This window comes from Saccostrea cucullata, unplaced genomic scaffold, assembly GCF_032062105.1.
Source record: "Saccostrea cucullata isolate Sc308-1 unplaced genomic scaffold, CSIRO_AGI_Scuc_v1 ctg27, whole genome shotgun sequence".
Lineage (NCBI taxonomy): Eukaryota > Metazoa > Mollusca > Bivalvia > Ostreida > Ostreidae > Saccostrea > Saccostrea cuccullata.
Window position 1 is genome coordinate 783,312 of NW_026920935.1, and position 25,915 is coordinate 809,226.

At 33.4% G+C, this 25,915-nt stretch overlaps 2 protein-coding genes across 6 annotated transcripts in view; both read left to right on the plus strand.

Moving 5' to 3' along the window:
* The window catches only part of LOC134258733 (protein polyglycylase TTLL10-like), a 65,888-nt gene that overhangs the window by 4,900 nt on the left and 35,073 nt on the right, over nucleotides 1–25,915 (plus strand). The gene's annotated exons all lie outside the window — the stretch shown is intronic.
* Nucleotides 165–25,091, plus strand: LOC134258738 (myelin transcription factor 1-like protein). Of its 5 annotated transcripts, none has more exons than XM_062741309.1 (6): nucleotides 165–244; nucleotides 643–728; nucleotides 16,983–17,133; nucleotides 17,411–17,617; nucleotides 19,900–20,089; nucleotides 22,594–25,091. In XM_062741309.1, the coding sequence occupies exons 3-6, from the start codon at nucleotides 17,007–17,009 to the stop codon at nucleotides 23,306–23,308; spliced, it is 1,239 nt and encodes a 412-aa protein (XP_062597293.1). In that variant the 5' UTR covers nucleotides 165–244; nucleotides 643–728; nucleotides 16,983–17,006; the 3' UTR covers nucleotides 23,309–25,091. The 5 variants fall into 5 exon arrangements, with proteins under 5 accessions (XP_062597293.1, XP_062597290.1, XP_062597294.1 ...); XM_062741307.1 differs by lacking the exons at nucleotides 165–244; nucleotides 643–728 and adding exons at nucleotides 15,897–15,917; nucleotides 16,205–16,264; XM_062741306.1 differs by lacking the exons at nucleotides 165–244; nucleotides 643–728 and adding an exon at nucleotides 2,779–3,116.

The following is a 25,915-nucleotide window of genomic DNA, read 5'->3' on the forward strand; positions in this document are numbered from 1 at the left end:
TTGGGGAAGAGACATACCAAAGAAGTTGCTTTAACTATCGACATTTTTTGTTTGTCATTTTCTATGACATGTTGGCAATTAAGTAAATTTCCTCACATTGCCTGACTTTTTCTCGCTTGATAAGGGTAGCAGGTTATAAATGGCTCGAGCGTCAGTTTAAAACGGAAGTGATGCAAAGTAGGTACCTCTGACCCGTCTGGTGCATTCAATCGATGTAGTCCGCCAATAACCTCACTTCCAACAGGTACGTATTATCATATTCCCCACTGTTTTCATAAAAAAGCTTATGTAAATAAATATATTTTTGTGTTCCTGTTTTTCACATTTCTTACCTAACTGAAAGGTAATCATCTCTTAATGGAAAATTTTAATTTACAGGTTATTCCAAAGTTATTACCAAAAAAAACCCAAACTTGTTTCTTAATGTTTCTTTCTGTAGTTGCAAAAAGCATAAAGTGTGTGATGGGTTAATGTGTCGACCATTGCGTAAGAAATTGGATATCAAGATCTATCACTTACATCTAATATGTCTTTCTCTGATCTTTTTGGTGTAATTCATAACTTTAAGAATTCTCTTTATACTGGTATTCTTTCACGTTCTTGAAAATAGACCTCTAACATTTATTTTTGTATTTATGGCAGGTTGTCGATGACGATGCAGAAACTAGGCATCTGCTTGTGTTTGTCGTCATGGAAACGGGCCATACCCGCCTCTGTAACGGAAAGAGGTAAGTCAGATGCACAAAACGAAAGAAAAAGTGTTAAGATTATTTCCATCTCATTGTGATTGAGCACCTGTCATCTTGAGAGCAAGTTAGCTAAACGCTAGAGTTTATTTGTCATACGTTGTTACGATTCCTGGCTCCACGTCTTGACTATTAAGAATTATACCGCTATTTTAATGTACAGAAAAGAACTGAGGAGAGTTCGAATGAAATTCTTGTTCTTATCTCGGCGTGCAAGGCTTGGATGCAGCGTTACCCATAGCTACATATACAGAGAATATACAATATTGATCACATTTACACATGATTTGAAGTTATTTGTGTAAGTTTTATTCAGTCTTTTCTATTGGGAAGGTGAGGATCTTGGATAGGATTAGACGTATAATTTCTTGTTTCTATAGATAGCTCTACATACTCAAATATATCATTTCAAGTGTACTTAAAGCTGAAAAAACATCACCAAAACGGAATTAATGCTGATCAGGTTTATCAGTATAATACTTGAATTCATTAAAAAAAAAAATAAATTGTATATGTTTTGTACTACTCTCTCATGGTTACAATTATTGAAATAGTGTGTATGAAAAATGATTATCAATTAAATATAATATTTTTCTTCCTGTTAAAGACTAAATATGAAGTGATACACTTCTAGGTTATAGAAGCAGGAATTCAAACAACTTGTGACAATAACAGAGCGGCGTTTTATTAATGTGAATTTGGTTTCAAAATGCCATGGTATGTAATTTATGGTGAGATGGAAACCAAAACACTTTTTCTTGATCTTTGATTTTCTTTTCATTTTAATTTTTTGTATTTTCCCTTATTATTATTACTTGATATAGAAATGGACGACAAAAATGTTCGCTTATTAAACTAGAATTAAAAAAAATCAGAATATGAAGAACTGAGTAAGTCGTATGCTGACTCAACTTTATACCTTGGATAATTTATCTACAAGTCATTGTATTAAGTTAATCGAATTCAAAAAATTAAGTCCGTTATCTTTTTATGCAGCGCTAGATCTGTGTTTTTAAACTTTTTAAACATTTCTTTGCAAGGGATGTTTGGTGTTGTTTTCTGTTGGTCTTAATTATTTCTTAGAGTGAGTCTTAGCAATGGCGATCGGTTCCTGGATCTCGTCTTGTTGTTAAGTTTGGTGAATCTAGAGATGATTCTCAAGTTGAAGCCCTCAGATTGTCAGTTTCTTACGGTTCTGATGAATTATCGATGAGTTTATTATGTTCAGCTCAAAGCTACAAAGGGTATAGGGTGGATATTGGGATTCTGTATATAGCATACAGTTCTTAAACAAGGACTTGTAATCATAACTTTTAAAACGCTACACTTGCGAAACGTGTGTATATGGTACATGTATATTCATTATTATTCATTAAACGTGTTTAAAATAAAATCTAGCAAGTTATAAAAAGACGACATTCTTTTATAAGAGATAATAAAATTTATTTTAAAAAATAGTCAGACAACTTATCTATAATAAATAAATCTAAATGATTTGTTCATTTTATTCAGAGAAGTTGATCATACCTACATAAATAGAAAGGAAACACACTTAAATACAACTTTTGGAAAAGACTACCTCAGTGTACAGATTCTGTGCCTTGTACAATTTTATTTAATTCTAGTATCAGGCGTTATGTTTGGATAGGGTTGTATAGATGCGTTTGCATTAAATTTGCATTATCCATTTGTGCCCATCGAAGTGAAGCGACTGGTTGGTTTATTTTTTAAGCATCATCACACATGACTCGACAGTTTCTTTTGTCACGAGTTCCAATAAATGATTATTCATGCAGGCATGGATGATGAATGTTAGAGCAGTGTCTATTAATTTTTTTTTAAACTACAAAAGTAAACAGCAATAGGACACAAGTCACGGAATAACTTTTATTACATAATTTACATTTGTCCATATAAAGGCAGAGGGTATATGGCAAATACGTTTATAGAGTTATCGCCCGTTGTCCACTGAGTTGATTTGCTTCCTTTACTTTGATTGGCTAGAAACTGAATAAAATCGACCAATTACAAAGCGTTTTGTATTGGGTTCTCGTCTAAAGTGTTTTGAAATCGTCAAGGCGGTTTCCTTTACACAAAATCAGAGAAACATGTGTACCTACATGTTGTGCAGATTTAAATTGACGTTGTACGTTTGAGTGAACTTACTGCTCTTCAACCTTGACATGTCAACACTAGTAATGTTAGCAAATGAGTGGTAATGAAGAAATCAACATGGCCGACATACAGGAATCCGGACAAGGAATAAGCAAACGAAAACAATGCGAGTCCTTTACTATTGACTTTTCTCAGGGCGGTGGACAGAAAGAGAATCTGCAAGACGCCTTTCTAAAATTTAAAAAAGATAAACAGGTACAAATTCCATACCGTTATGTTCATGTATTTAAATATGTTAAAGTGATTTTTTTTCGATATGTATATATTTCTTCCAGTTCCAAGAATTATTTTGTTCTGTACTTCTGAAATAATTATTTTAAAATTTTCTTTTAAATTCTCACCAGACTTTAATTGTAAAGGTAGGGTAGAAAAATCTGTAGTTGCTGAAGAATGGTGGTGGTGTTTTGGATAGCATACTTAAAAAAATGTGGTGTCTGATAAATTATAAATTTTTTAATAAAAAAGCAAAAATCTATTTTAAAGTAATATTTAAATGCAAAAAAAAATTGATTAAATTTTAAAAAAACTCATGTAAAAGTTAAAACACATGTAGACATTTGTAGTTTACAGCTCTTATACTATAGGTATATGTTTATGTAGTTTAAATTTCCAAAAAAAATATGACGCTTTTCCCCCCTATGTTTCTTATATATAGAATTATCATGAAAATTGTTGATGGCATTGGTTTGAGTGATTATAAACATGCATTTTTTTATGTAAATGTAAAACAATTTTGATATTCTTGCATGTATTTTTATGCATAGATTCCTGAAGAGTAATCAAACTTTTAGCTATACATTCTATTCAAGAGGATGAACATGATGAATAAGAAATTCATTAAGAAATGAATTGATGTTAAATGTTAATAGATGATGATTGAGCTGTCATCATGGTCATGGAAAATATTATAGTATTTGGTCATTTATTAGATCTATTTAATAGTTGCTATAAATTATGTACTGATGAACTGGAGAGTGAAATTAATAGAAGAATATCAAATGTTTGTGGGAAAATTATTTTTTTTTTTAATTTATTTTAAATTTAGCAGTAAGATAGTGGACAAAAGAGTTATGTGAATTTGTGTTTTAGTACACATAATGCATATTGCATAATTTTTCCCTATTCTTTTTGATGTTTTAAACTATTGTTGTAAGGACTGTATTATTGCTGTAAGTAGACTAAGTTGATATTTGACTGAACCACCACCTAATAGTAATCATGAATTGATAATGATATAGAATGGCCTGTGGTAACTAAAGTCATTTTCATTGTGAATAACAATGAGCAGGTCCAGTAAATATTCAATGTATCGTTTATAAAATCAATAAGTAGATTAATTTCCTGTCAGCTTTTCTATTGAGGTGGGTACTGAACTGTGGGGAATTACATAAACCCTGGAAGCTTTTGTGAGTTTTCCATTAGACTCTGTTACTTTGATATTTCATTATTTATACTGGGGGCCACAGGAATATATGTGTATAGATGAAAAATTGAGATCTTATGGGAGACATTATCTCTTGATTTAGGGCCCGATTTCTCGTTTTTTGTTATCAGTGTTTACCTGTTCTCCTAATTACGTGTATATACCGGTACTAGTACATCACACAGACATAGCATATGTATTTCACCAGCCTTACAAATCTTCTCTCATAATTTTGCTTTGAAATAGATGGAAAAGGGTTTTTTGATACAGTTGACAGCTGAAAAAAAAAAACCCCATCAACAACAAAACAAATACTCTTCTCAAATTTTCTGACCATCTGTTTATTAGATTTTTACATTTTAACTTCTTAAATGATTTTGACTTGCATGTGTGGGAAGGGGGCGGGGGTCCTGAGATAATGAGGTATCAAATATATTGAAGAAAGTACCAATATCTTCCTTTTCAATCATTGAAAATTAGCAAAAAGAATTTTAAGCGTTTTAAAATTAAAAAAAGAATTTTTTAACATCCACCAATCCCAAACACCCCCACTGCCCAAAAATAAATATTTGAAAAAATCCCTTTGACTTGAACTTTTTTCATTTATAAACAATATCTGTGTTGAAAATTCTACCCTTGCTCTTTGTGGCTATAGTTGCTGATTGTTAAGGTATAAAACAGCATTTATATACACATTCTTTTAACAAAGGTTGAGAAATTTAAAAAGGAAAAATGAAAAGGAAACATATATTTCCTTATTTGATTTAACTAGCAAGGAAATAATAACCTTTTCTTTAGGCTTAAGTTATATTTTATCATGTTTCATATCAGTCTAAAAGCATTCTTATTTAAAGGGTTGGAAGGGCCTTCCAATTTGTCTTTTGGTATAATTTTAAAAAAAAAATCTGTGTCCATAGATACATGTTGAGAGTAAAATGTCCATTTTGAGAGTAATTATGGGTCACCAGTTTTCAGCTGACCCACCAAAAGCATACATTGATTAAATTCTTTTAAGTAAAATATTAACCTGGTTAAGTCAATAGAGTTGGTCAATTTTAGAATCTCTACATTGATAGGTGCAAAAATCATGTCAAGACAGAAAATTATCTAGTGTGCAAGCACTTTCAAGTGGTTTATTCTCCGACCTTCATTTTTTAAATATTAGGACATTGGGAGGCCTTTACTAATATTTAAATTTCCCTGAAAGTTATTTTAAGAGTCCATTGATCCCTAAAGATAACAGTCAGAGGCATTGAAAGAAAATGAATTGGGAGATTAAATGAGATTATTTGATTTCGTTGACCTCCAGTGAATTTTTCTATTAGAGCATGCACTTGTGGCAATCAACATAAGTACCATTTGCTTTGGTTTTAATTTTCCATTTTAAGCTTTGAAAAGCTTCTGCTAACAATGATTTTTTGAATTTATTCATGTTAGAATATTGCAAAAACTCGGAAGCTTTTGAAAATTATAAGTATATAAGGCAGAGATTTTCCATTTGAAACTCTCATGATTTTCTACTCCTGCATGAATGTAAACAAAATTGTATTGAGATTTGACTATTATCATTCCATCTCAAACATAATGTTTTACAGTCAGTTGTGATATATTCCAAAAATGTTTCGGTCAATATCAATATTTTTACACCAAGCAAGGTAATAATTCTGACACAGCAATTTAAGGTGAAATGACACCAAGGGGAGAAAATGTATAAGAAAGCGATGGATCTTCATTGATTTTTTTGGAAATAAATTGATTCTCTTTTTTGCCTTGGAGGTCCGTATAGAGATGTGAGATTGGTAAGTTAAAGTAGGAAGTTGTGTGGAGTTTGCTTTGTCATATAGAGATTGAAAAATGGTGTCAAAACCTTTGTGAAATTTAATGGCTTTTCCTGCCTCTGTCCTGCCAGACCCAGACAAGGAATTCAAACTTTGCTTTTGAACATTAATAATTTACATATATAATGAGAGACCCACAAAAAGAAATGATAATCAACTTGGAAGAAGGAAATTCTAAGTGATGTGTTTTACGTGAGATGACAGGGGCTGATCAATTGCACAATAAACAACACTGTTGAACTTCTTTTGAATGTTTGATCCATAATTTGGACAATTTGGTATGTTACTTTATGATTGATGTTTTGTGGGGTTACTTTTTATGGAGGTGTCGGTGATCATTCCCCCCTGATGGTGACCGGAGAATCAGGTGAGGGCTGGCTCCCCTGGGAGGTAACGAGCGCTCTACCTTTGTACGATTTATTGATCACGGTGTGGTACCATTATAATCCTGTGTTGGCACTTCTTCCTTTGTTATCTCGGTTGACAAATATTTGTAACAAACAAAAGAGTTATCTCTTCTCTTCTGATAGATTTAATGACCTTTTTTAAGCTCAATACTAGACCTCTTTGAAAGGACCCGGTCCTGGTATAAACACAGTATTGATTTCTTGACCACTGACATTCTTTTTTTTATCGGTCTGATAATTAGTGGCAAAGTGTTTTCTTTTTTGAGGTATATTTATTAATATTGGATATTTAAAAAAAGAAAAACAAATATTTTTTCTCCTTTTATGTAAAAATAAATAATGTTACACAATTTATGAGGCCTTGGTTTAAATTTTCCAAACTTGGAGAATTTTTTATATGATTTAGAAATGTTGGATCTTTTATCTGGCAGAGAGTTTGCGTGACTCGTGGGAGATTGAAAGTCCCCTTAGCCATGTAGAGTCAACAAAGTGAAGATTTACGGTGTTTGATTCAGCACTTCTGAAGTTTTTACCTTTTCCATTTTTTGTACTGATAATTGTGCAATACAGGGGGAATTTGAAGGAGCACATGTACCTGTAAATTTGTGTGTAATATTTCCAGCTCCTGCAAAGCGGGACCTCTTTGTTTCCTTGTGGTATTGATCCTGGATCAAAATAGGAGACATTGTCTTTAAGAAAATGCAGAGTCAGGTTCAGGATCAATATTTTGTTACTATTGGGATGTGGGCTTAAACTTTGTGTGTACCATGTTTTAAAACTTACTATTTTTTGTGTCATTTTAAATATGGCTTTAATTTGTTTTTTTTAATGTTCCAAGGTATGCTTTGAAATTTTTTTAAAGCTGGATGTTTTTGATACAGGAGGTCTTTGTTGTAAGTTTGTAACATTGCAGATACAATTCCCCTGTTGTGCTTTCTCAATATCAGACAGGAGAACTTAAAACCTTCTATCACAAACTCTGTGCCCCGTGGAAACTCTAACAATACTGTGCTCTCGTTGACTTAAGTCTGCAGTTGTTGAAGCACGTTTAATGACGTTTGGGTCAATATTGACTGGGAGATTTTCATAGCGTAATATACCTAGCGCTCAAACATTTCACCTGATCCAAAGAGCAAACGAAGCTACGCTCACCCCACAACCATTGTTGGAGAATTTCATTTTAAAGAGGGGATGAGTAGAGGTTAGCATTGAGTGGAGAGAGAGACCTGTGATTTTTTATCTGAACCCTATTGCTGAAATGCTTAAAGGACATTATTCTGTGCTTGAGGACTTGAGGTAATTCAGTTCAGGTTTAGTTTTTTCATAAGGAAGCCAAATATTAATTCTTTCTCATTTAAATGCAAACTTATCCGGGTATATAATAGGGAGGATTGAATTTCTGTTATTTTTCATGGTGATTTTTTTCAACAGTTGCATTCGTGCATTTCAAATTATGCCTTCCTTAAAGGAAAATAGATCTGTTTAAATTCTTCGGAAAATAAGTTTGTGAGGAGTAGAAGGATCTGTAGTGATGATTATGATTGTAAGAAAGCCACACCCTTCAGGTGATTGTAAGACAGGTAATGTGTAAAATCCAAATCCTGCATTATACAAATGTTTGATCTTTTGCTTTGATGTTGCCTTTTATTTGATTTACTTGCTTCTAACAATGATTGTAATTTATCTTCTTCATGGAAAACTGAGAAAAAAAAGAATTTATTTAAGAGGAATATTTTCCTTGTCTTAGCTATAGTAATTTAAGCAATTTTTACTACTTATTATAGTCAAGGTCTTATGGTAATTCTTAGAGAGCTATGTTGATGGAAGTTGTCAAAGATTTGAAGGACCATGCTTTTCGGAATTAATCCAATAAGAAAACACAAATTTGCCTTGGATTGGGGTCTTATTTTAACTTTTGTGTGTGAAAGAAAATTGACTTTCTCCCATAAAGCAAAGACACAAAGACGAGTGTCAATGTTTGTGTGTTGTTCATTTAAATTTTGTGGAGGTAATATTTGTCTATTTCTTAACTAACCGTCACACAGTCCCAATGTTCTGTTGATATTTTACACAAACTTTTCATGTGTTACCGAGATTCTTTGGTTTTATTTGCACATGAAATATTTAGAAGGGAAAAAAGGGATGATTTATTTGCAATGTAAATGTGTATCATGAGTTGTGTACATGGTTTATAAAATTCCTTTGTAGTGACACATTTTAAAACTATACAGGTGAAATATTCATGTGTAAAATGTGATTTTATAGGGGTTTTACGGGGCACATTACCTGATTTTCTATCTTGTTATCTTGTTAGTGATCTTGGAGTGGGAAAGGTTTAGTTACAGGTGTGTTTCTTTGTTTAAGGTTGTGGGTTGCCATCTTGATCACACCATTAAGTATTTGAATGGACAGAATTTTCATTGATCATTTCTAAGTATAGCAACTTTTTGTGTCACATGTTTACCTGATTATTATGCTGTTTTGAATGCTTTACAAGCTCTTGAGAGAAAAAAATTTTTTTGCATAAAACTGAAGTTCCCCTTTGAGAAAGATTGATATTCTAGTACATGTATCAGTAAAAAGTATCCAAGTCGAGCCATACAGTGTTGGGACTTTTAAGCAAGTGATGTAAGTTATAGAATTAGTAATGAGGAAATTTTAGACCACGCCTCACAATGACACTTTGTGTCAGGCAGTCAGGTGTGTTTGAAGTGGAGCAGACGTTTGATCTAAAGATACCTGTATTAAGTAGCTAGGGGACCCAAGCCACCATATGCCATTAGAGAAAGAGCCATGAGGGGGAAGGACAAGGTAGCTAATGAAAAGTTAAAAAAGCCTTCATCTTCATTGATGTATGCATGACTATCTTGTGGGGACTTTATGAAATGCTCATTCAGTTGGAAAGTTCATTGTTGCTTGGATTTCAATCTGTGTATATCTGTTATCTACTGTTGTCAAGCAAAGATGATGTCGTTTGTGGAACCTTGTATATCGTGGACTGCTGCAGCACGGTAACTCTACCTAGGCATGCTTAGATTCTGTGGGGCCATATTGCATTAGAAGGTTTAGGAGTTGTATTACACAAGTTATTTATTTAGCAACTCTTTCTCATGAACTAGTCAAGCATGTAACTACTTTATGCTTGGCAAATTACTTGCCGGATTTTGAGAGATTTTTCCTGTACATTGCGTACTAGGAAGGATGTTTAAACTTGTGTGTCAGTTTGAGGGTGAAAAGATAAATTCGTGTGACGTAGAATCTTTTTAACGACGAGATCTATGGCTATGCAGTGGGAAGATAGCAGTGTCGATTTGTTAGACTTGAGAATAGAAAGGTGAGATTTGAGAAACTAAGGTTTAATAAAGTCATTTACTCTACTAAATCCAGTCCTAAAATGCATGCGAATGCCTTGTTACAGTTGAAGTTGATTTATGAAATTTGAAATTGAATCTCTCGATGGGTATGTAGAAGTTATTGATATGGGCTTTTCTTGTCATTTAAAAGATTTGATTTTTAAAAAGCAGTGGTCTGATATTAGCTCTTTAAGTATTAAAATGCTGGATACAAAAGGAGTATCTGTCAATTTTTGTGGACTTATTTTCATTCCATGCATTCATTATAACATAACGTATTTCAAATCGGCTTTCTTGTGATTGAATGCGTTTTTGAAGCCCTAATTGTCTATAGCATGGGTACCACCCAGTTGTCTTATTGATTTTTTTTTACAGGGAAATAATTTCAAACTGTTCTCAAATTGTATAGCTAGATCTTAGGTTTCTTAATGTTAAGTTTAAAGGTTCAGGGAAGATGAACTGTTTTACTGATGATAAGGAATATGTCACTCTTATTTGCAACATATTTTATGGAGATTTGAAATAGCGTTAGAATATTATTTGGGAAAATACATAATTTGCTGTTGTTTTACGTCGACAAATTTCCTCATTTATATTTGATTGTGATATGTCTTAGTCATTCGGAGGATTTTTTTATGGGATATATTTTTTTTCATGCTTGAACAGTGATTGATAAGTGAAACATAGTTGAAAACTAGTTTTGCCGCGCTCCCGTGAATAAAGCTTGCGTGGCATTGCACACCAATGTAAATTGCCAATGGTTATTTTATGTAAAGTAAATGTAAACTAAATATTGTCGAAGCTAAGTCTCCCAAGATTGTCATTGTGTTGTATAGTCTCTGTATTAAGTAGCACTGCACTACGCACTGATTTATTGTGATGGATTCTGGCGGCATCTTACCGGATAGCATTAGAATGATGTACCTCTTCTAATACTGTCAGGTAAAGATGTCCTCAGAGTTCTCTAAATCGACCATATTCTGCACTACACACCTGCACTCTTACTCATCTCCATGTATTCTCTTCAGACAAACAGATGGTGCCAGATCGCAACTGAATGGACTTAATTATTCATAATTTCATTTCATTTTGTAGTAAAGGTCCCATTTGTATTCAGAGAAGTGAGAGGAAAAATATCTTTTTTTGACATGACCATAAGTTTTAAGATCTAGGGTTTCGTGGCTACCATTCTGTTTGTTCTGTTTTAGATTCCCACTGTGTAATCAAGGCATCATTAATGGATCAGTTTTACTACACTTTTTTGACAGTCCTTTGATGCTGAAGTGTCATTTGGTTCAAAATCAACAGAGAATTTCATTATCTGATACTCAGAGTATTAAATATATTTTTGGTGGAGAACACTATAAAAATATATTGATTTTTAGTAAATCATGATTTATGGATGATGGTTTGATTACACAGATGATAGCTACTGTCCTACATCCTGGTATTCTCTTTCATCCAATGAAATGATCTGTGACATCTGTTCATGGGAAGGTGCATTTTGCCTGTTGTATACTGTTGTTGGAGATTGTATACACTGTTACTAGGCACCGGTCAACAGCAACCCACAGATGAGAAGGAGGCAGAAGGGAAATGTTGCATGCCCTTGTTTGTATGTTCTGTTGTGATGGATTCGAGTATACGGCAAGTGGCATGTAACACTGTGGATACAGAAGCAGACTGCCAACCCTGCATGATACCTCTAGTTTTAATCTTAGTTCTGATTTCAAGCCCTATCTGATACATTGTATAGTTTCAAAAATTATTAATTGTCAGACAGGTGTTCTGTTTGTTGTCAGGTATGAACAACACCAAGGCTTTGTGTTGCAGTAACTTAACAACTTTGTCGCATAGTCAACAGTTAGATTTCTCTTTCTATTTTCCCTTTCTCTCCATCTACATTAAAAACATAGGAATAACACATAGAGAGATTTTGATCTGTTGTGTTAAATTGTCCATTTTACATTAAGCAAGTAAAACCTAATTGCAATAGAATGAAATGGTATTTTGAGTCACAAGTGTTGGAGTATAAAATCTCATATATATCCTCTAATTGATGTGATTCCAGAAATTTTTATGATCCAGGCAGGGTATCCATATTACAGATTAAATTTAAAAGCAAAATTTCATTAGAGGGAATTACCTTTTCATTTATTGCAAGTGCATGCTGTTGAAAAAATTACAAAAACTTTTTTCTGGAAAAGAAGAACCTTTTATTTGATATTAGAAATAGGAGTGAAGTGCATAATATTTCATTGATATCCTTTTTTATGGGCCCTTTTTAGTAAGGGTTTTAAACTTTTACTGCTTGCTGGTCTATCTAGATCTCGCAGGCTAGAGAACATATATCCCGAACTAGAGGGTTTAAAAAAAATATTTGTAAAGATCTCCACATTTGATATTTTTGCCCATAAATTCAAAAATTTTTCCTTTTATTTGCAAGTACAGCATTTTATTTTATTGTTGTTTTTGATTAAACATGTTTTAGAAAGGAAAAACATGGTAAGGTTGGGCCTGGCGGTTAAATTTGTGAAAGATATTGTACTTTAGAAGTAAAATGCTGACTGGCCCAAAGCCAGGATTTAATTCTGATTTGAATTTTTAGCATTCTAACAGGCTGCAAGATAATTTTTTTTTTCCCTTTTTCATGAATTTTCATCAAAACTTTATTTGCTTTGCAAAACAGAGGATTTGCAAGTCTACCTGTGAATCTGAGCTGCTGATGTTCAAAGATGTAATTTTGGCAAATAGCAGCGAAGCATGTTGTCATTTTGAAGAAAAAATTACAATTTGCTGAAACATGCATGAGAAATTGTTCAATTTTCTATGACCTCTAAATGTTTTGTCTCTTTTGAGTGTTTGATATAAACTTGCATTTTGCAGGATGTTACTCAATAAGGTATCTATAAAGAGCTCTTAACAGTAAAAATATTTCAAGGGGGAAAACATTTTTAGAAGTTTTGGAATTCCTGGAAGGTGACAGTCAATATTTGATTTTCAAGAAACCTTAACAGAATCACCAGTCTCTTCAAATGCAATTCATCAGGCTTTTAATCATATTAGTGAGTCAACTGATCATTCCATTATCGATTCAAAGGAAAACACTGACAACAGATGACAGTATGAAGAAACAAGTCCTCAGCCATGTTAAAATGATGAGTTGAAAATGTCAAATTGATAGATTATGTAAAATGTTTATGGCTAATTTGCTATTCTCATTTGTTGTGGGATCCATCAAATCTATTCTTTACCTCCAACTTGAAAGGTTTGGCTGACAAGACAATCTATTGGTTTGAAGAACAGAGTGGCTCAAATTAACAATATAAATTTATGCAGAAAAGATCTATCAGAAATGTTCTCATCCATAATTACACTGACTGCAAGAAATGAGTCCTGGTGCATATATTTAATGTATAATAAACCATCTATTAAAAGCTGGGATGATACACAATTAACAGGGGGATTTTGTGGAGAGATTGATTAAGTGGTTGCATTAATACTAATATATAACATTATTGGGCTGTTTGATAGATGTAGGTTGTCTAGACTATCCTAATTCCTATGCTAAAGTCAACAGGAAAGGAAGGACAACAAATTCTATGCCTTACGCTGGTCTTCTCCTACTGGAAAGCTAGTATAGTGAAACTTGTCTAATCCAGATCTTTTTTATCCAAAATCCTGTCTAATACAGTATAAACTTGAAATCCCTTGCAGTATATTTTCTTGTTTTAAGTCTTGTCTAATACGGTGTAAACTTTAAGTTTAATCTGGTCAATTTGGTGTCCAAAAGTAAACTGCGATTTGGTTAAATACTGTTCAATATTCAGGGAAAATGCTCTTGTCTGGTATATAGATGAGAGTTGCATTTTAAACTTAAAAGAGTTTTTAATGAAGCAAACATGTTAGTCAGTAAACAAAAGTCACAAGACATCCTTTGAGCCTCTGATTTGTTTAGTAGTAGCATTAACTGATTGCACTGTGTTGTCACTGTTGCTTTGTTTGTAGTCATCTGGTTTCAAGGGAACTGTTCCAGGTGATTGCTAGAAAATGACTTTCATTATGTTCAGCAATATCATGTTTTGGGTCCTCTTAAAAGCTCAGTCTAATGTCTTATCAACCACCTGTTCCACCAGGGCTAGTATTTCACTGATGCACCTCAAATATATTTTATCTGAAATTTTAATGAGAGTTGCTGGATCTGTTAATTGCTTTGCATGTTTAATTAGTTACAGTGGAAACACTGATTGGCAATATACACATACTACAGTCCTCTTCTGTTTTACATAATGAAGCATCGTCTATATTAGCAATATTCAGGTATATGTTTTCCTGCCCTAGGACTCAGAAATTGCAAATAAAAAAACAGTTTTCTCAAATTTCACACTAATAAAGGACTAGAAGAAAAACAGACTTGCTAGAGGGAGTAGATGATTTTTCTGTAATAGCTGAGAGCTGGTCAGCTTATTATAAGGATCATAAACCTCCTATAACTGTCACCCTCACTGTCTGCTGACCGGGCAGTCACAAACACTGTCATGTCCCTAATTATCTCCCTTTGTCCCCAAATGATCGTTAACCAGACTGATCACTCTGATATTTATGTGTCTTTGTGGTGGTAGTAGTTGGCTAGTGTCTCTGCTCTGCCAGGTCATTGATACCACTTGACCTTGTCATTCATGGACAATGCAATATTCATGTCATATTAAATAAACCTGGAAAAAAAATTAGAAAATTTTCAAAAGCAATCAATGAAAGAAAGACAGGGAGATAAAGTATATACCTGCATAGAAATTGTTGAATGACGATTTTTTTAAATATAGATTTTGATTTTTCGTTATTCATCAACTGTTCAATTTTTACTTATTTAACTTTTTCACTACAAATTGATAGGAACAAGTGCCAAAAACTGTGATGCTTCTGCAGCCAGTAGTTCAAAGATCAGGTTTATCATGGTAACAGGACTGTAATTGGTTTGGGGGACCATTTTAAAGTGGTTAATATGGCAGATATCTTGGAGAAATTGCCAGGCTTTATCAGCTTATCATACTGGGGTTATCTTTATGGAGGGGGTCTTGTGTTCTGTGGACGGTTTGATGACAGCCGAGAAACGATGCTTAACGGAGCTTAATCGTGATTTACAGTTGTCTTGTCAATATCTCGAGCACTCAGAGTGGACAGGAACAAAGAATTATGGGGTGGGTTGGTACCCAGCTATTGTTGTCGTTATGGTATCTTTTATTTGTGTCAGGGGCTTCCTAGGTGTAAGGGACCCTCGTACAATAAACATTGACGGTGGCCGCGAGTCGAATATTTTACAAACATTGATTTTGTAGATACTCTTGGGGTCTGCATACTCATTATCTTTTGTGTTTAAATGAACAGTTTTAAATTGTTTGTGTTTGTTTTTAATGAGGTTTTGTGTTGGAAAGATAAATACATTTTAGCAATGATAATGCAATATGTATTAGCCCTATTTGTATGATCCTCTTGGAGTAAATATTTTTAAAGTGATTTCTAAAGTGAAAGTCAAGAGGGGAAACTCCTCTCAGTGAAAAAAAAGATGAAATGATTTTGTGGGGACTTGTCACCATGACTTTAACTTCCTGACTTGTAAACAGTTTGGCACACCTCATTTAAATGTGGTTAGGAGAAGAAAAGAAAGAATTAGCTTACACTGCCTTCATAAAACTTCCTGATGGAGTGAAGTATATTAAATCTGACAAAGACACTCAACAAAGCCATATTTGTCCTGGACAAATGGTGTCCATTGTTCGTTGTTGGTTGGCCAAGCTTGGTGACAGGGTAGTGACAAGGGTTCTCTCAATCTGAATTGTTTAATCAATATTTGATTTGGGTAATCAATTTTATGGGGAGAGATACTGGAATCAGAGAGAGAGAGAGAAGCGGGGAGAAAGGTGATCTTAGCTGACAGCACAGAGGTCATGCCCTTCTCTCGAAGGTTTAATATGGAAGTAAATAATGTTTGATTAATCTGAAATGGCTCTCTTTATAAGTATTGGGTTGATAAGAAACAAACAACTGTGTCTTGCAGGCGACAAGCATAGACTGGTACTCAAGGAAAAAGGTTTCCACCATGTTTCTCTAAGACAGATATCTGCTTGGTCAGCTTAGTATTTACAGGGTATTATGCAACTTCTACATATTAATTGCTATGGTTACACACCTTTGCGAAGAGAAGACTGTTTTTATGCCTTTTGGGGTCTTGAATTTCTTAATTATGTCACCTTCTCTTTTCTAGATGGATAATAAGGAAATGGGCAGTCGTAAAAAGACTTGCATAAAAAGAATGAAAAACAAGGTTAAGGTTATGTTTGCATTAAAATAACTCCGAGTGGCGTTTATATTTTACTCTTTTTAAGGATTTAAATAATTGCACTAAATGGAGCTAACAGTGAATTCAGTATTCAAAACACTTGAAGTGGAAGATATTTCACTATGTAGAAAGATTTTCTAGATAACATGTTTTGTCTTTAAGGATTTTTTTCTTTCTTTTGCTCTTAACAACAAGACCATCATTACCAGGAATAAAAATAAATTTCTTAGTGGCTTACATAACTTTCTGCAATTAGGCATTAGAAATAATGAAGTTGTTGAAATAGTTTGCTATTATGCTGTCCAGATCTAGCCAAAATCTTGTAACAAACACAGACATATACTTGTATAAGTACTGTTTGCAGTGTGTTGAATGTTTCACTTATGATCATGTATATATGTGTTATTGTATGATGTCATAACAAGCCTATTTCTTTGTTAAAAAAAAAATTCCAACTTGGGTAGATGATGTGCTAACACGTAGTGACGTTTTATAAGACAGTTTAATAATGACCCACGAATCTATGTCCTCCACTAAATGTTAAAAATTCAGACTAAAGTATGTTATTCTGCAAGCAATCAAATAAAATCCCCACAAACCAATATTTTTTTCCTCCAGTCACAAATGTTTTATTGTACCAAAAGAAATGAATTTATCTTAATCACTTACATAAGTGATCTCCATTACCTATGTATATTTACAGAAGGAGATCAGGAACCAAAAGAAAATGAGACGAAGAAGGAAGAAAAAACAGAGAAATCCTCAGCAGATGCAGAGGCTGAGAGCCAAGTTTGTCGCGCAGGCTAAGAAATATTTCGGGACACCATATGCCAAACGATACTGGAACCCAGAGGGTAAAGGACCCTTATATATCCACATTGCATGTAATATTATAATGTCATGCATTGTGATCATTCTGTGCAATATATGCCAGCCACTATATGCATGCATGTTAATGGATGTATTTAAAAATTGAATACTATAAATGAAGAGAAACAGAATACAAGCCAGGAGTCAGTCAACAGAAGTGGGACAATCGTTTTTGCCGAGTAATGCTGATTTATTTAAATTCTATTGTATGAGAATCTTTTTTTCCTCCCAGCTCATTCACACTGAATTAAATGTTTTTAGATGAGGAATACTACTCCAAGCGCTTTCTTGACTGCTGCGGGTTGGTGCGACAGGTTATGTTGGACTTGAGGAAGGAGTTTGGATTCCGCATTGGTCCGTGGAACCAGGCCTACATGTATGACACACTGCCAATCACGATAGAGAGAGAGGAGGATATGAAGGCGGGGGACCTCGTCTTCATCTCGGGGATTTACCCTAATCCCAAATGTAAGCACCTACCCCAGTCCCAATTTGTGTAAAACACTTCAGGGATTACAGTCACTTTATCATTCCCAGAGTTTGTTATGGTAAAACTAGGTAAAACAAAGTTCCCATGAAAATAGTAGGATTTTAAAGATAAAATTTGTCATGAGTAAGAACCAACTCCTTCTGTTTTTCCTGTACTCTGTCTTTGGTGCCTGATAGATAAAAAGATTTCTTCTTATAAGGAAAATTTAAAAATAAAAAAGGAGAAGGGAATTTTTCTTGCAAAAGCAAATTTTATTTCTACTGGGGCATATTGTAGAATTGTGTTCAGACAGATATTAAAAACCTTTTACCACCTTTCTATATCTCAGTAGTGACTTTATTATTAGTTTTCTATACTTGACTGTCTCCAAGGTTCTCAAGCATTAATTAAATTCTTCTCTTTACTTGGCTAAATTTATTTAAACAGTTTTACCAGTATATCTCTTCACAATAAACTCTTTGATGAGGTTAACCCAGAGAGCTTTGGGCAGATTATTTTGAACTTGAATCCACATTTTCGTTCATACGTCCTAACCCAAGTGTAACCAATATAGAGATTTGACAACATTTATATTCAATTCAAGGACATGGTTTATAGACAGATTTAAACATTTTCTCCCAAATACCTGTCATAGTTCACCTAAGCTGAGGTAATTGGCCCGATCTGGCCATCCGATCCTCCGACACACTGACAAAGACCACTCTATGTGGGGCTGCTAAATAGTTTGGGCCTTGATCCTGTACATGAGCAGTTTTTGACTTGGAGAACTTGGGTACAGTTTAGGATTTTTAAGTAAGCGTGGCTCAGAAACTAAATTGGCAGGGTTAATTTTAGGGTGGGGATTTAGATGTAAACCTGTGTAAAGAAAATGATTGATTGTTAAAGGATAATTAATATAAAAAGGAATGTTAAACACAGAGAATGTTTAATATCGAGTTAGGTTCGTTTGAGCATGGCTCTCCAGTTAATGTGACATTCTTTGTTAAGGTTCAGAGAAAAATGAAGCTAAATCAATTATTATCTTATATAACATGTACTTTGTTTATTCTAGTAGGTATTAGTAACAACTATTGACTTTGTATCAGTAACTACAATATTCTAGCTAAATATTACTGTTAGCTAAGTATCGTTAGCTTAATGAACCTAGAATTACAGTTTAGCTTTCCTAGCCGTAAAATAAAACAATAGCTGAATACAAATGGTTCTTTAAGGATGTAGGAGATTTAACACTCCAATAGGCTCATAATGCAATTAACAATTACAAAGGATATTAATATAACTTCTCTTAAAATAAGTATTATTTGTTTATAAGTGTGTTTGCTTTAACCATATTTGACTGTCCCTACATTGTTAAAAGACCACTTAGTTCAAGTATGCCTAGAATTAATAATTAAAGTGAGGATCCCTCATTTGTTACCCGATGTCACTCCATTAAATGATATTAAATTTCAACATTGAAGATGAGAGAAGAAATCAATAAACCGAGATCAAAATATCAAGGATCCACTTAATTCCCTAGAGATGGACTTGATTTTACTTTCAGTTTATTTAAGGTAGTCCACCCTTAATAGGAACCAATTCTCTGTCTTAGATATCTATCATGTACAAAATAATCTGATATTAATGCTAAGCCATTTAGAAAAGGGAAGGATTTACCAAGAAAAATTTTCAAAAAAATTTATAACTAAGCATTAATCAAAAAATAGATTGCATTGAGGTCTATGATGACAAGCAAATTTTTAAATAAATACTAAAAATATCAGAAAATGCTGTGATTGATAGATGTCTTTAATCATAAGGAATTGAGTAATGAAAGAAAGCAATTTTTCACTGGACAGATTTTTTTTAAATTTGATTTTTATCAATTAGAAACAAAGGGTAATGACACTACAAGGACAGATCAAGGTCATAAATTAGAACTCTCTTCTTTTACATTGTGATCGTAATAAATTGGAAATATATTTAAATGTACTCCGCATTTATCATCTCTAGTCAAGTGTCCAATTCGAACCCCTCGGGAGGTGAGCTAGGGGATAGAAATTGAACTCTTGACTACTGAAGATGGCTGAGTATTCAACCTATACATATTTGTTATGTATAAAATTTATTTAATCTGAGCATGTTAGGGGAGCAATACCTTAAAAATTAAAATCATGAAGAAATGGAGAAAAAAAATCTTTAAAAAGAGTTGAATGTTGTACTGTTCATGGTGAGATTTTGTCTTTAGGTGAAGATAACTTTGGTTTGATTTTTTTTTCAGCTCGGCAGCAGAAACATCATATGACCCATGTAGAGATTTGGGCTGGGAATGGTTGTAAAACTATTGGTGCTCGATGGAACAAAGGAAAGGTACAGGTGTTTGACCATTACAAGTTCCAACCCAAGAGCTTTCATAGTGAGCAGTATTACTTCAAGTCCATAGACACATGGCTAGCAGGGACATGCAAAAGGTACAGTAAGCACAAGCTGGAATAATGGTCTGGTATGGACCATTCTCAAGTTTCAACCTGAAACAGTGTCACAGTGGACACGAGTCAACTGTGGCTGAGAGTAACTGTATAGTAGCTATTTTGAAAGGTCAATATTGGGTATATGGACCCATATGTCAAGAGATATTGACCACAGACACAGAAAGTGGTAGGGACTTCACAAGCTTTATGTCTAATTTATCACTTTCTGTGAGTTAGGTCGATAATACTTGATATTGGTCCTTATAATCACATATTGCCCTACACCTAAGTCCCATATAATATTAATGATGATAATTTTTTGGGGTAGGGAGAGGATGCTTTAAATTCCCATTAAACAGCAAATCACAAATAAACAAATTGCACACCCATGTGACCACTCTTTAATGTAGAATTTTCCTTAGTTTTTGAAATTCATAGGCATTCAAATTGATTTCTTACTTCTAGTGTAATGATCATGACATCAGGTTTTTTTTTTTAATTTACATTCTTCATTCCATCAATCTGTTTTTGGACTAGCATTTTAGATTTTTTTAAACACTGACTATGATAAAAATGTTAATGAGTTTTGGCTTTTTTTTTTAAAATGATGCTTATGGTTAGAGTCATCTTTTCTTTTTTGACATTGAGGAAAACACAACATTAACACTGGGAATAGGGCAGAAATGAGAATACAGACCTCCTACAACCACTAAAAACTGGAGATAAACATAGTAATTACTAGCATTATAAATAGTACCCAGGCATGGTACTGAATTGAAGAATAAATTTGATTTATTTCATTTTTATTTTTAGCGAAATTAAATGCCAAACAAAATTTTCATATGATCAAAATTGATCTGTTAACTTTGAAACAACGAAATTTTATCCCTATAAAAGCATTATTGATCACAAATCAATGACATTTTATCCCAACTACCAACAAAAATTTCTGCTTCTACAGTATTAAATTAAACGTAATATGCTATATATACTATTTGAGTTTCCATAAGGATAATGAGGAAAGACAGTTGTATACAACCCTAAAGGAAAATTAAATGTCAGAAGTAATCACTGTAATCAATGTAAAACATAAGCTTTTAACGTTAAGACGACAAAATGGATGCCCAAACAAAATACAAATGTAACAATTTAACTTAAAAGCTTTTTAATGCATGCATAGTTTGATATTGGCTATTGTGTTACAAAAAAGCCCTGGACCAGGATATTCAACCTAGTGGTGTGTGTCTATTGGAATGGAATATCAGTAGGTCCTGTTTAATTAACATTAGAGTAAATGGTGTGTATAAAAAGATCATAAATTGGGAATTGTTTAGGAAATAAAGGACTGCTGGCTGCTGCGTGGCCTGATACTATATCAGAGAGGATGGAGGCTTCCAGAATTGATCTTCTTAATACTTTATCCCAAAGATAAAAAGATTTTATGCCCTGCAATTAATCAATTTTTGATGAATTATTTTTAACCAAAAAGTGATAAGCTCCCAGCTAGTCTCTTGTGAGAGGATAGAAAATTAAGTGATTGGACATCTCCTGCAGTCAGGTCTGAGGAAGAAAAATCAAATAGAGGCTGACAAAGCAACTTATTATTGTTCTTCTCCGTACTCTGCTACCTAGCAACTCGACTCAATTTCCTCTGCTTCGTCTTACTGTTTTAGATCACAGAGTTTGTACCTGACCAGACTAATACATTAATGGTAAATCAGGAATATCCAGAAAAATACTGTCTGACTTGCAGTTCAATAAGAAACCCAAGACGTTTAGGTTTATTATACAGCTATAAAATATTGTGTAGAACACAAGACCTATTTCAGGAATTTATGGCTTATTTAAGAGTGTGGCTGAGCTGGGTACTTAGTCCTGCTGTAGTAGATTTACTTCAGTGATGGATTCCTTGTGATCAAACGGACAAGAAATCCACTCCTAAGTAGACCTATCACACTGTAGCATGTCCTGTCAGCTTTACTTCTATGTGCTGGTAATATGCAAGAAGTCTTCTCACGAAATACCTTAATTAAACTTGTAAACATGACAGGCTTGCATGCTGGACTCTTATTAACTTGCCCATTCATCCAAATACACTTGCCATTTTTCTACAGCATACCTTTTATGCCTGACTTTGATTCCTGCTTGGGTGTAAGAAATAAATAAATAAGACTTAGACCTGAATCCCTCATTTTTCTTCCTGTTCAGTAAGCTGTAAGTGGGCAATAGAGATCTGAAGATCTGGCAATACAGATTGACAGATCTGGCAAAATAAGATAATAAATGCAACATGTCCATGTTTCTCAGTCTCCAAGCATGTTGGGCACCAAGAACAGAACAAAATTAATTGCAAAAGTTTTTTTTACCAGATATGTTCCATTTTATACTTGCACACAAATTTTAAGAAAAAAACCATTGTTTTTAAGATATTCTGTTTCAAAGTTAAGTAAGATGATAGATGAATACTGTTCATATAATTCATAAGTGTTTGTTTATTTCTGTAGCTTCTGCCCAGAACATAAGTGGAAAAGAAGGAAGTTCAACCCAAGCAAGAAGTCTGTGTTTTCACTTTCTGGTGAGCAGAAGAAAAGTTCTGAAGCTGGTCCATCATCTGAAAAAAGTGATCAGGAGAAACTAGGTCAAGGTGTGGTCGAGGAAGAAATGACAACAGGAGAAGAGAGAAATGAAGAGACTGAGAAAGCTCAGATGGCCGAGGCTGAGAAAACAGAGGAAGATGAGGAATTTGAGGAACAAGATCAAGATTATGGTGAAGATGATGAAGAAGATGGATATGATGATGAAGATTATGATGAAGAAGATGATGATACCTATTTGTACCAGGAAGATGATGTCGGACAAGAAGATGAGGATGATATAAATGCAACACCTATGGATCTTCAGAGTCAGATTCTTTCCACTAGCAGCTCAATGGCTTCCTTGCAGAATTATGACTCAAACACAAGGTCATCAGGAGCAACCAATCAAAACACGGAATCTATACGAAGGAGTAACTTAGCCATTGAGACACAACTAGCCAGTAAATGCAGCATCACTGATAAAAATGGTAAGAATATCAACAACAGCAGCAGCAGTGCCAGTCTGGACTCCGTGTTCTCTAAAGCTACCAACTCCATGCTCCGTGGAAAAGGCAGTCAATCTTGTAGTCAGCTGTCCCTAGCTTCCAAACAGATAGTCAAAGAGTCAAGAGGTCAGCAGTGATGATGTCACTTCCTGTTCAATGTATTTTGAAATTTATACTAATCTTTGTTATAGTATTTTACATTTGTTATTTGTTTTGATAATTTTATATGTTGCCAAATAAGGCATTTTCAGTTTTTTAATTAGCCTTTATTTTATAGTTCTTTTTTGAACATAATTTGTTAGTGTTTGGGTGTTTTTGTTTTGTGGAAAAGGATTTTGTTGTAAAATTATCTTTTTAAATTAATGGTTTGTATTAATTTTTTATTAGGACAAAGAATTTAGCATTTTCTCTGCAAGGGAATGGAGGAAATTCATGTAGTCATTTTTGTGATGAAAGCTAAAAAAAAAATCAATGAAAACTCATTTAATCTATTCGAGCCTCCTCATTTTCAATCAGCAAATATTGATGAACTGTTGTTAGACGCAGAATAAAAACCACACCCTCAGGAAATGAGCGCTTGTCTAGATTGATTGCCGTTGTGGCGCTTTGTGGCTCTTCTGGGATTTACATATCATTTCATTTTACATTACGGATATGGGTTTTATTTATTAAAATTCAGAGTAGCATTTTAACTTATGATGTGGTTATAGTTATTCAGTTCAGGGGGGATTATGGTCAGGTATCTGGCTTAATAAGATATGCATTAATATCTGTTATTTTGAGATGTTTGAATTTAAAAGATCATATTTTTCTTTCTTTCTTACACGTACAACTTGAGAGACAGACATATAACTGAAATTAAAATTTAGATATTATACCAAAAGATTAAGGTGAGGCAGACCTATATAAGCTCATTGATTTTATTTTTATAAATAAATCAAATATTGACATAAAATACACGTTTTTCTCTTGGAATCATTGAAATTTTGAATTGATGTCATTTTCTTGATATTAGACCTAACCTATGATATCATGACTGACATAAATATAAAATTGATCTCTACAGACTATGAAATTTCTTTCAATTAAAAAATACAATGTGAGAAGACTTTGTATGAAGTCCTAGATTTCAAAGACCCTAACAGAACTCAGTGTATGTGATAGGCATTGACCATAATTATTATTTCTCTTTGTCTTCTCTCATGCAATTTATTTTGAACAAAATTAGGAAAGTATTACAATATCTTTCAATTGTTTAATGTGTATAAGCATAGCATTTATGTGCTGTTCTTGGAGCAGTTTAAGGGTTGAAAGGGGAGGGGATAAAACTTCTTTCCTCATATAACATTTTTGATAGGAATGTTGTGAGGCTAAATTATTTACCATTGGATATGCTAACTAGAATGTGGTTTTCAGTTAAATCAGGTTTGCAATTTATTTAATTGTATGTAAGTTTTCATTTTATCGGATAGTAACAGAATTTTATGATTGATTTTGCACCATATTGTATAAGTGATATTAACATGGGGACCTATGGGAGGGGGGTGTTATCAATATAAGGTGTGAGTTATCACTGCCTTCATTCCCAGTTAGGGCATATCCGACATTGGTGGTATATCAAAGCTTCTTTTTTTATTTGTGTACGTACCATGTACTGGAAAAGTTTCCATCCATTGTAATTTGAATGTGATACATTAGATCTGTGATATTTTAAAAACAGGGATACACATATTTCTGTGTAACAGCTTTTCTTTTGTTTTTAGAGTACAGTTAAAGTTTGTTTTATAAGCAATTAGATTTTTCTTTTGTATAAATAGAAAACAAAATGATAGTCCACTTTAGAGTTTCCTATGAAAGGTATGACATATGGATTTATTGAATTAAGAAATTGTCATTCAAATAAAAATTGTTTGATTATAATTTATCTTTTTTCTTGATAATTATAATATATAATTTGACAATACTTACTGTTACAGTCGTACGACGTTTTATTAAAATTTCAGACCATACAGGGTAAATTTAAAACTTTTTGGCAAGGAAAGTGTTTCTGAATTCAATATACATGCTTTTTTTCCTCAAATTTCTCATAGGAAAGATAATCAATAGAGTGTCAATTTTCTTGATCAATGAATAAATACAATGCATCATTGAATAACAAAGATTTAACACATCTCTTTACCTATGGGAGAAATTAAAAAAGAAACGAACATTATGCAAGTTGAATTGTAAAATTGATGTAGATAGATTAGTTTGCCAGCATTGCTAAACAAAATATTTATTTCATCCCTAAAGGCATAGATTACCATAGCAATATAAAATTTTGCACCACGCACCAGTGGGCTAAGTGCATGGTAATTACGACAGAAGGCTTCTGTATATTGATGAGGCACTTTGATGGTCGAACTGTGACCTGAAGTATATACACATGTGTCGCCCAAGTCGCATCATTTCATCCCTCAAAACATCATTAAATGCGGTTATTAAAAACTGGCAATTCAACATGATCTGACGACATTTTACGACCATTTTTAAAATTCATCTTAAAGGAGGTGCCAGGCATTCTGATATATTTTAACTATGTAATGAAATTTTTAAGAGCTGAAATACCCTTTCAAGTTTATTGACTGAGGTAAATAATTATACAATCGGAACTGTCATTGACATGTACAGATTTATTGGGCAAATATATATCCTACCCTAAAAGTCAGGCTTTTGATTTCGTGAATAAAGTTGATCATTTGAAA